This window comes from Oncorhynchus mykiss, chromosome 11, assembly GCF_057628025.1.
Source record: "Oncorhynchus mykiss isolate SJ-2025 chromosome 11, ASM5762802v1, whole genome shotgun sequence".
Taxonomy (NCBI): Eukaryota; Metazoa; Chordata; class Actinopteri; order Salmoniformes; family Salmonidae; genus Oncorhynchus; species Oncorhynchus mykiss.
The window spans coordinates 16,607,292-16,619,487 of record NC_143032.1 but is presented as its reverse complement, the minus strand read 5'-3'; the positions used below and the strand labels follow the sequence as shown (position 1 = coordinate 16,619,487).

General features: G+C 44.4%; 1 protein-coding gene across 2 annotated transcripts in view; it reads right to left on the bottom strand.

Moving 5' to 3' along the window:
• LOC110516493 (ribosomal protein S6 kinase alpha-3) overlaps positions 1 to 12,196 on the bottom strand; it is a 35,040-nt gene that overhangs the window by 13,813 nt on the left and 9,031 nt on the right. Inside the window, exons 1-3 of one of the 2 annotated variants that reach the window (XM_036935046.2) lie at positions 5,830 to 6,337; positions 671 to 787; positions 260 to 341 (exon numbers count right to left, since the gene is read on the bottom strand). In XM_036935046.2, the coding sequence (XP_036790941.2) occupies positions 260 to 341; positions 671 to 787; positions 5,830 to 6,012 (382 nt within the window). In that variant the 5' untranslated portion in view covers positions 6,013 to 6,337. Of the gene's footprint in view, positions 1 to 259; positions 342 to 670; positions 788 to 5,829; positions 6,338 to 12,196 lie in introns of those variants that run through there. The other variant, XM_036935047.2, reaches the window with a different exon arrangement.

Genomic DNA, 12,196 nt, shown 5'->3' with positions numbered 1-12,196 from the left:
ACCTCCCCTTTCTCTGTCCAACTCACCAGCCGCCCTCTCTCCTCCTCTCGCTGTCCCCCCTTCTCCATCTTTCTTTCTCTCCCCCTCTCTGTCATTCTACCTCCCCTCCTCCATACAACTCTCCCTCCCTCCTTCATCCCTCATTCTCTCAATTTCTGTCAACCTCCCCTCCCTCTCCCTAAACCTCCCCTCCCTCCATCTACCTCTCCATCCCTCCTTTATTTATCCTTCTCCACCTCCCTCTCTTTCCATCCCCTACCTTTCAGTGTGGCTTTCTTCAGAACCTTCATGGCGTAGAGCTGTCCTGTATCTGGACCTGTAGTCTTCTTGACCAGGAACACCTATATATATATATATATATACACACACACACACACACACACACACACACACACACACACACACACACACACACACAAGATAACATTTATTATACAGTGTTTTTGTGTGCATGGCAATCAGCAACGGGGGAAAAAATGTGAAAGATGAACGACAAACACATCAACACACACGCACAGACACACACACAATCGTTAATTCATAAAGATGACAAGGTGTGAAGGGGCCTTACCATGTGGTTGTTATAGCAACTCTCTGTCATTAGGATAACTAATGGAGACATCAGTGGAAGATGAGAAATCAAACGCTGATGACACACACACACACACACCTTTCCAAAGGAGCCTTGTCCTAGGACCTTGCGGAGCTCGAACTGTCGAGGGTCACCCTTCTCTGACCCCTCCTTGGTATGGTTGGTGATGTTGATCTCATTAACAGTCTCGTCCTCCTGTTGGACAGATACACACAGGTTACACACACACAACACTCCAAATTAAACTTCCACACACACTAAACCAACCACGGACAGTTAACCAAGCAGTTGCCATGGTGCCACCCCCAATCCTCCTGATACCTCCCAGTGACTAATGACTTCTCACTGTGTGCGTGTGTGTGTGTGTGTGTCTCTCCTCTCCATCACTCATTCTAGCTCCTCTTCATCTCTCTCAGGGTTTTGCTCTGTCCTTCTCTCCACCTCTCTCTTTCTCCCTGATAGCGAGAGAGAGTGTGAGAGAGAGAGTGTGTGAGAGAGAGAGGAGGAAGAGGAGGAAGAGTGACACACCAACAGTAGGAAAGAGATGTGATATCACTCTCCACCTATCCCTCTCTCTCCCTCCAACTCCGCTCCACCCCCTCCCGTTTCACAGCTCATGTCATCAAAGCCCAAATATGGAATTTCACACTTATGTATGCAAATGTGTACACATCACCAGACCTCACTAACAGGATGGAGCTCATATACAACCAAACGTTTTTACAACACCCATATGAACATTTTCAACATACATTATGTACATTATAGCATACACCTAGTGTATAAAACATTAGGAACGCCTTCCTAATATTGAGTTGCACCGCCTTTTGCCCTCAGAACAGACTCAATTCGTTGGGGCATGGACTTCACAAGGATATTGAAAGCACTCACCTTCTGAATGGCACTCATACCCAATCCATGGCTGAATTGTCTCAAGGCTTTAAAATGTTTTTTAACCGGTCTCTTCCCCTTCATCGACACTGATTGAAGTAGATTTAACAAGTGACATCAATAAGGGATCAGAGATTTCACCTGGATTCACCTGGTCAGTCTATGCCATGGATAGAGCAGGTTTTCCTAATGTTTTGTGCACTCAGTGTATGTAGTATGTACATTATAGCACCCTTATGGACTTCCGTATAGACCTTGTCATATACTGAACATAGATATACATCATGCTAGTGTAGCAGATTTTACGTGATGAGTATCAGTGCCATCCGGATGTGTGGTAGGGGAGTTTCAGTTGGACACACAGAGGTCTGGACACACACTGTGTTGAGATATTTCCGTCTGTTTGAAGTGTGTGTGTCTGTGAGTGAGTGAGTGAGTGAGTGAGTGAGTGAGTGAGTGAGTGAGTGAGTGAGTGAGTGAATCACACCACAGATGGAAGATCAGAGAGAGGCGACAGGTTGCTCATGTAGCACCTCTTAATCACAGGATAAAAATGTACAGCTCAAATCAAATGCACTGAATACAACAGGTGTAGACTTTACAATGAAATGCTAACTTACGATCCCTTTCCCAACAATACAGAGTTAAAAACAAAGAAACATTTACTCAATAAAAAAAGGAAATTGTAAACACAAAATAACAATAATGGGACTATATACAAGGAGCACTGGTACTGAGTCCATGTGCAGAGTTAGAGGTTATTGAGGTAATATGTACATGTAGGTATGGGTAAAAAGTGACTAGGCAATCAGGATATTTAATAAAAAGAGTAGCAGCAGTGTATGTGAAGAGTGAGAAAGTGTGTCAACAAAATGTGTGTTTGTGGCGTCAATATGCATTTGTGTGTGTGAGCGTATGTAGTGCTTTTTCATGCTTTTATACAAAGACTGCAGCCAACACAGGGCAATGTCCCCAATCACTGCCCTGGGGCATTGGGATATATTGATTTTTGGGGGGGACAAGAGGAAAGAGTGCCTCCTACTGGCCCTCCAACATCACTTCTAGCAGCACCTGGTCTCCCATCCAGGGACTGACCAGGACCAACCCTGCTTAGCGTCTGTGTGTGTGTGTGTGTGTGTGTGTGTGTGTGTGTGTGTGTGTGTGTGTGTGTGTGTGTGTGTGTGTGTGTGTGTGTGTGTGTGTGTGTGTGTGTGTGTGTGTGTGTGTGTGTGTGTGTGTGTGCGTGCGCACAGAGCCAGTGCAAGAGAATCAATGCTCTGCACCTGGTAATCCATTTGGTCCTGCGAACTTGTGAATGTTAAGGTCTTACTCACATCGGCATGATCACACAGTTGTCTGGAACAGCTGGTGCTTTCATGCATGGTTTTGTGTTGCTTCGAAGCGAGCATAGAAGGCATTGAGCTCGTCTGGTAGGCTTGTGTCACTGTGTCACTGGGCAGCTCACGGCTGGGTTTCCCTTTGTAGACAAGGTCCAAAAGGCTCTATCCCCAAGCCATATGAATGCTGAACAATTAATTAAATGGTCACCCAGACTATTTACATTGACACACCCCACCCTTTGTTTATACGCTGCTGCTACTCGCTGTTTATTATCTATGCATAGTCACTTTACCCCTACTTACATGTACAAATTACCTCGACTAACCTGTGCCCCCGCACATTGACTCGGTACCGGTACCCCCTGTATTAGCCTCATTACTTTTTATAAAAAAAATTACTTTCCTAACTCTATTTCTTGAACTGTAGTGTTGGTTAAGGGCTTGTATGTAAGTAAGCATTTCACAGTGTATTCGGCGCATGTGACAAATACAATTTGATTTGTAATCTGTGATAGTTTGCAAGCCCTGCCAAATCCAACGAGCTTCAGAGCCGGTGTAGTAGAAGTCAATCTTGGTCCTGTATTGACACTTTGCTTGTTTGATGGTTTGAGGGCATATAGCAGGATTTCTTATAAGCGTCCGGATTAGTGTCTCGCTCCTTGAAAGCTGCAGCTCCAGCCTTTAGCTCAGTGTGGATGTTGCCTGTAATCCATGGCTTCTGGTTGAGATATGTACGTACGGTCACTGTGGGGAAGACGACGTCGATGCACTTATTAAGCCATCAGGAAGATAGTTATGGAAGATAGTTATGGTCAGATTTTCCAAATGGAGGACGAGGGAGAGCTTTTTATGTGTTTCTGTGTGTGGAGCAATGGTGAACTAGAGTTTTATATGTGTTTCTGTGTGTGGAGTAATTGTGAACTAGAGTTGTGTATGTGTTTCTGTGTGTGGAGTAATTGTGAACTAGAGTTGTGTATGTGTTTCTATGTGTGGAGTAATGGTGAACTAGAGTTGTATGTGTTTCTGTGTGTGGAGTAATTGTGAACTAGAGTTGTGTATGTGTTTCTGTGTGTGGAGTAATTGTGAACTAGAGTTGTGTATGTGTTTCTGTGTGTGGAGTAATTGTGAACTAGAGTTGTGTATGTGTTTCTATGTGTGGAGTAATGGTGAACTAGAGTTTTGCATGTGTTTCTGTGTGTGAAGTAATGGTGAACTAGAATTTTATATGTTTCTGTGTGTGGAGTAATTGTGAACTAGAGTTGTGTATGTGTTTCTGTGTGTGGAGTAATTGTGAACTAGAGTTGTGTATGTGTTTCTGTGTGTGGAGTAATTGTGAACTAGAGTTGTGTATGTGTTTCTGTGTGTGGAGTAATTGTGAACTAGAGTTGTGTATGTGTTTCTGTGTGTGGAGTAATTGTGAACTAGAGTTGTGTATGTGTTTCTGTGTGTGGAGTAATTGTGAACTAGAGTTGTGTATGTGTTTCTGTGTGTGGAGTAATTGTGAACTAGAGTTGTGTATGTGTTTCTATGTGTGGAGTAATGGTGAACTAGAGTTTTGCATGTGTTTCTATGTGTGGAGTAATTGTGAACTAGAGTTGTATGTGTTTCTGTGTGTGGAGTAATTGTGAACTAGAGTTGTGTATGTGTTTCTGTGTGTGGAGTAATTGTGAACTAGAGTTGTGTATGTGTTTCTGTGTGTGGAGTAATGGTGAACTAGAGTTGTATGTGTTTCTGTGTGTGGAGTAATTGTGAACTAGAGTTGTGTATGTGTTTCTGTGTGTGGAGTAATGGTGAACTAGAGTTGTGTATGTGTTTCTGTGTGTGGAGTAATTGTGAACTAGAGTTGTGTATGTGTTTCTGTGTGTGGAGTAATGGTGAACTAGAGTTGTATGTGTTTCTGTGTGTGGAGTAATGGTGAACTAGAGTTGTATGTGTTTCTGTGTGTGGAGTAATTGTGAACTAGAGTTGTATGTGTTTCTGTGTGTGGAGTAATGGTGAACTAGAGTTGTATGTGTTTCTGTGTGTGGAGTAATGGTGAACTAGAGTTGTATGTGTTTCTGTGTGTGGAGTAATGGTGAACTAGAGTTGTATGTGTTTCTGTGTGTGGAGTAATTGTGAACTAGAGTTGTATGTGTTTCTGTGTGTGGAGTAATGGTGAACTAGAGTTGTATGTGTTTATGTGTGTGGAGTAATGGTGAACTAGAGTTGTATGTGTTTCTGTGTGTGGAGTAATGGTGAACTAGAGTTGTGTATGTGTTTCTGTGTGTGGAGTAATGGTGAACTAGAGTTTTGTATGTGTTTCTGTGTGTTTTTTCACCTCTAGTTGCAAAGGTGATTTTAGTTTTCCTGCAATAAAATCACCGGCCACTAGGAGCGCTGCATCTAGGTCAGCAACACCAGCGCTCAACAGACACAGACAGACAGACAGACAGACAGACAGACAGACGCACACACAACCCCTCTCCTCTTCTACAACCACAACACACCATTACTGTTTAATACCACCACAAACAGTGTGTGTGTGTGTGTGTGTGTGTGTGTGTGTGTGTGTGTGTGTGTGTGTGTGTGTGTGTGTGTGTGTGTGTGCGTGCGTGCGTGTGCATAGAGAAAGTCTATTACAGCCTTCCAAGATCACTATAACTCAATCCCACTGTGGCTGCATAGGCCTATTCATTTAATGACATTAATTCAGCTAATGAAGTGATGAGATCTAATCAAGCATCATTGTAAGGAACAGAAGCCTGTAGACGAGATCAGAGAGAAAGAACTACACAGAGAACAGCAGCATCACAAACACAAATTACAATTTTAGCTGGAATGTTCTCTATCTTCCATGGAATATTCTACAGCCAATTCTGAAAGCCACACACATACACAAACACACAAATACACACATTGTACAGAGGCAAGTTTTAGTACTTGTCAGCTTTAGGACAGATAGTGGTAACCTGACACACACACTCCAGGATAGCGTTACTGTACCCGCACACACAGTCCTGTACTTACAGCCCCCTGGGTTTCGGAACACCCGCATCCTGCCCTGGTAAACAAACCCCAGTCCCGCTCCTTCCCGGTAAAGTTTCCGGTGCAGTTCCTGGTAAGGTCTCCGGTAAAGTTTTGGATCAGTAGACATCCTAGGGCCTTGAGTCTGCTAGTCAGAAACACACACACTGCTTTGGCCTCACTCATACCTAATCACACACTGTCCTTCAGACAGCTATGCACTGGATGTGTGTGTGTGTAAGACAGAGGTAGAGTGGGTGAAAATAAGAGTGAAGAAGAGGGAGCATGTTGGAGTGTATGTGAGGGAGGTGTGTGTGTGTGACTCAGTCAGGGGGAACACCGGAAATCCAAACTGGGATCCCCCCTAAACCCCTCTGTAACCTCCTACCCTTAGCTTCCATCATGTGATCTGGAGATTCCCATGAAACACACACACACACACACACACACACCATACACGTGGACCAATGCCTGACTACCACGTACTGCAAAGAATGCACACACACGTGTCTCAGAATATGACAGCGTAGAAGGGATTACAGGCAGCTGTTGTGCAAGGCCTATCACCTTCCCCATGAGTGCAACCTCACTAATTGTCCTCACACAACAAGAACAATAAGTCCCGGGGTTCCTCTGGGGGGACAGACCTCTACAACTAAACAGCTCAGTCTGAGACAGTCTAACCTACTAGTTCTAAACCACACTTTCTTCCCTTGAACAGTGAGACTAGCGAAGATATTAAATACATTACTGTACTGAATACAGTGTGTAGAAGAATAGACTGATAAGTAGTACTACAATATTACTACAATAGTACTACAAAAGTACTAGAGCATTAACAGCTCTGGAGCTGGTCTTTCTGTATTAAACCTCCATGGGTGCGTGTGTCTGTGTGTGCGTGTGCGTTCATACGTGCAGTATGCAGTATTAGGCTCTAAGTCTCTGTGTGGCAGTGGCTTCCATGGACTGTGAGAGAGGAATTCCAGGCAATCTGTGTCCCTAAACCACTTATGCAACCAAACTAACAGTGCACATACAAGCGAGGACACACACACACACAAACACACTCACACACACACAGAGGGCTGATTGATGCACATACTTGGGCCTAGGTTAGCAGAACATAACACATCCGCTAGGCTAGGCCTTAGGACACCGTCTCATAACACACACACACACTGTCCTTTGGTAACTGGTCATGAGGCGCTCTACAGACAGTGATAGGTTAACTAACAACCAATCAGAAAGGCGGCGAGAAAGTGAGAGAGATTATTAAGTATTGATGATGAGGAGCAGAGAGAGGATAGGGCAGCATAATTTATTCAGGAACTGAATTTATCTGAATTAGAATTCAATCTCTGCCTGCTTGGCCCCCTTCTATTCTGTCTGAGTGGAGACTCCACTATGTTCAATACACCTTCTATTCTGACTGAGTGGAGACTCCACCGTGTTCAAAACACCTTCTATTCTGTCTGAGTGGAGACTCCACCATGTTCAATACACCTTCTATTCTGACTGAGTGGAGACTCCACCATGTTCAATACACCTTCTATTCTGACTGAGTGGAGACTCCACCATGTTCAATACACCTTCTATTCTGTCTGAGTGGAGACTCCACCATGTTCAATACACCTTCTATTCTGTCTGAGTGGAGACTCCACCGTGTTCAATATAGCTTCTATTCTGACTGAGTGGAGATTCCACCATGTTCAATACACCTTCTATTCTGACTGAGTGGAGACTCCACCGTGTTCAATACACCTTCTATTCTGTCTGAGTGGAGACTCCACCATGTTCAATATAGCTTCTATTCTGACTGAGTGGAGATTCCACCATGTTCAATACACCTTCTATTCTGACTGAGTGGAGACTCCACCGTGTTCAATACACCTTCTATTCTGACTGAGTGGAGACTCCACCATGTTCAATATAGCTTCTATTCTGACTGTGGAGATTCCACCATGTTCAATACACCTTATATTCTGACTGAGTGGAGACTCCAACATGTTCAATACACCTTCTATTCTGACTGAGTGGAGACTCCAACATGTTCAATAAACCTTCTATTCTGACTGAGTGGAGACTCCACCGTGTTCAATACACCTTCTATTCTGACTGAGTGGAGACTCCACCATGTTCAATATAGCTTCTATTCTGACTGTGGAGATTCCACCATGTTCAATACACCTTCTATTCTGACTGAGTGGAGACTCCAACATGTTCAATACACCTTCTATTCTGACTGAGTGGAGACTCCAACATGTTCAATACACCTTCTATTCTGACTGAGTGGAGACTCCACCGTGTTCAAAACACCTACTATTCACAGATCTGTGCAATAAATTGAACACAGAATTTAACACACAAGTTATCCAGCAGGACAGAGAGAGAGAAAATACAGAGAGAGAGTGTGATAAAGAAATAGACTGAGTGAGAGTGACAGAGGGCGAGAGAGACAGAGAGGTAGAGAGCGAGAGCAAGAGAAAGAAAGAAAAGAGGGGGAACCCCACAGTGCAGTGATCTACACTGGCTCTATTGTTCTTAGTCTTGTCAGTCTGATCTCTCTCTCTCTCTCTCTCTCTCTCTCTCTCTCTCTCTCTCTCTCTCTCTCTCTCTCTCTCTCTCTCTCTCTCTCTCTCTCTCTCTCTCTCTCTCTCTCTCTTGCTTTGTCTGTCTGTCTGTCTGTCTCTCGCTCTGTCTGTCTGTCTCTCTGTCTCTGTCTGTCTGTCTGTCTCTCTCTCTCTCTCTCGGTCTCTGTCTGTCTGTCTCTCTCTCTCTCTGTCTGTCTGTCTCTCTGTCTCTGTCTCTGTCTCTGTCTCTCTTGGTCTCTCTTGTTAGAGAAATCTCACCGCTTCATCTGTTGCCAGCAGCGCTTCTTAGGTCAGAGCCTCGTAATTATATCACACACACACACACAAATACACACATACACACATGCCTTTGTCTTAACATAGAATAAGAATGTTTGCCCTCACCCAAAGAAAGAGACACTGAATGTAATTGCTTGGGAAACTAACACAGTCAGTATGGGAAAGCAAACGCTAACCGTGTGTGTATGTGTGTTTGCGTGTGCATATTGTCAGAGCCCTACCCGTATATGGTTGTGTCTGATCCAAGACAAAAGCATCTTCAGCATTGTCCTCATATCACACACACACATCCACAAACGACGACAGAGAGAAACACATACCCAAGCATTCACAGGCCACTGAGTTGAAGAATGGACAGAGAGAGGAACTCATAGGAGTCTAAACACACACACACAGGAGGAAGGTCTGCCCAGGAAGAGCCTACAGCTGCTGGTCACCGTGGTGATTAGAGCATGTCCTGTCCTTGCTCCCCTGGCAACCACATCTGCACAGGAACACACACATCATTCCTCAGAGGGTTTCCACTACCTCACACAAACACACCCACACCCACACAGACACACGAACATACGGCGTTCCAATAGATAAACATAAAATCCTACACAACGCCCATGAAGATACTCAAAATATATAAATGGTCTGTAAACTGTATACTGTATGTAAACTGTATGTTTCACTAGCACAGACTGTAATATGTAATATGTTCATCGACAAATTCATCCCCCACAGTGACCGTACGTACATATCCAAACCAGAAGCCATGGATTACAGGCAACATCCGCACTGAGCGAAAGGCTAGAGCTGCCACATTTAAGGAGCTGGACACTAATCCGGATGCTTATAATAAATCCTGCCACGACCTACGGCAAGCCATCAAACAGGCAAAGCATCAATACAGGACTAAGATCTAATCTTACTACGCTCGTCAGATGTGGCAGGGCTTGCAACTATTGTATTTGCTCCAGCAGGTATATTTCACTGGTCATCCCCAAAGCCAACTCCTCCTTTGGCTGCCTTTCCTTCCAGTTCTCTGCTGCCAATGACTGGAACGAATTGCAAAAATCACTGAAGCTGGAGTCTTATATCTCCCTCACTAACTTTATGCATCAGCTGATGAGCAGCTTACCTATCACTGTACCTGTACATAGCCCAACTGTAAATATTCCACCCAACCACCTCATCCCCATATTGTTATTTTTTTGTTGTTGCTCATTTGCACCCCAGTATCTCTGCTTGCACATTCATCTTCTGCACATCTATCACTCCCGTGTTTAATTGCTAAATTGTAATTATTTTGCCACTATGGCCTATTTATTGCCTTACCTCCCTAATCTTACTACTTTTGCACACACCGTATATAGACTTTTCTATTGTGTTATTGACAGTACATTTGTTTATTCCATGTGTAACTCCATGTGTTGTTGTGTCACACTGCTTTGCTTTATCTTGGCCAGAACTTGTTCTCAACTGGCCTACTTGGTTAAATAAAGGTGAAATAAATACACTTAAAAAATACAGATTACAAAGGGAAACCCAGCCGCGAGCTGCCCAATGATGCAAGCCTCCCAGGCAAGCTAAATGCCTTCCATGCTCGCTTTGAGGCAAGCAACACTGAACCGTGCATGAGAGCACCAGCTGTTTACGCACCAGCTGTGATCACGCTCTTCATAGATGATTTAAGTAAGACCTTTAAACACTTTAACATTCACAATGCTACAGTGCCAGACAAATTACCAGGACGCGTACTCAGAGCATGCGCTGACCAGCTGGCAAGTGTCTTCACTGACATTTTCAACATCTCCCTGACCCAGTCTGTAATACCTACATGTTTCAAGCAGACCACCATAGTCCCTGTGCCCAAGAACGCCAGGTAACTTTTCTAAATGGCTATCGCCCTGTAGCACTCTCATCTGTAGTCAGGAAATGCTTTGAAATGTGGTCATGGCTCACATCAAAAACATCATCCCAGACACCCTGGACCCACCCCAATTTGCATACTGCCTCAACAGATCCACAGATGACTCAATCTCTATTGCACTGCCCTCTCCCACCTGGACAAGAGGAACACCTATATGAGAATGCTGTTCATTGATTACAGCTCAGTGTTCAACACCATAGTGCCCTCCAAGCTCATCACTAAGCTAAGGACCCTGGGACTAAACACCCCCCTCTGCAACTGGATCCTGGACTTCATGACTGGCCACCCCCAGGTGGTGAGGAAAGGCAACAACACATCCGCCACGCTGACCCTTGACACAGTGGCCCGGCAGGGGTGCATGCTTAGTCCCCTCCTGTACGCCCTGTTCAACCATGACTGCGTGGCTGTGCACAACTCCAACACCATCATTAAGTATGCCGGTGACACGACGGTGGGAGGCCTGATCACCGACGATGATAAGACAGCCTTTAGGGAGGAGGTCAGGGACCTGGCAGTGTGATGCAACGACATCTTCCTTAATGTCAGCAAGACAAAGGTCAAGAGCTTCAAGTTCTTCGGTGTCCACACCACTAAGGATCTATCATGGTCCACACACACCAACAGAGTCATGAAGAGGGCACGACAACGCCTCTTCCCCTTCAGAAGGCTGAAAAGATTTGGCATGGGCCCTCAGATCCTCAAAAAGTTATACAGCTGCACCATTGAGAGCATCTTGACTGGCTGCATCACCACTTGGTATGGCAACTGCTTGGCATCTTACCGCAAGGCGCTGCAGAGGGTAATGCGTAAGGCCCAGTACATGACTGGGGCCGATCTCTCTGCAATCCAGGACTTCGATACCAGGTGGTGTCAGAGGAAGACGCTAAAAATGGTTGAATACTCCAACCACTCAAGTCATAGACTGTTCTCTCTGCTAACGCATGGCAAGCGTTACCGATGCATCAAGTCTGGAACCAACAGGATCCTGAACAGCTTCTACCACCAAGCCATTAGACTGCTAAATAGTTAGTTAAATATTTAACCAAATAGCTACCCGGATTATCTGCAGTGACCCTTTTTGCACTAACTTTTTTGACTCATCACATACGCTGCTGCTACTGTTTATTATCTATCCTGTTGCCTAGTCACTTTATTCCTAGTTATTAGTACATATCTACCTCAATGACCTCGTACCCCTGCACATCCACTCTGTACTGGTACCCTGTGTATGTAGCCAAGTTATCGTTACTCATTGTGTATTTATTATTACTTTCTCTCTACATTGTTGGGAAGGGCCTGTAAGTAAGCATTTTACTGTTAGTCTACACCTGGTGTTTACTAAGCATGTGAAAAATACCATTTCATTTGATTTAAACACTAGCCATTACTGGTGTTTTGTGTGTCTATGTGTTCCCTGTCTAGAGGTTAACTTCCTGCTGACGGTACAGAAACAGAATCTCCCTGTATCTCCATGACAACAGACATCCCTCTATCACCATTTGAGGAAGAAAGAGGGAGTATCAGAATTATGCTCTAAATTTAAACAGTCTGATTTTTCTTAAAGGCAGAATTTGTAGGGGAA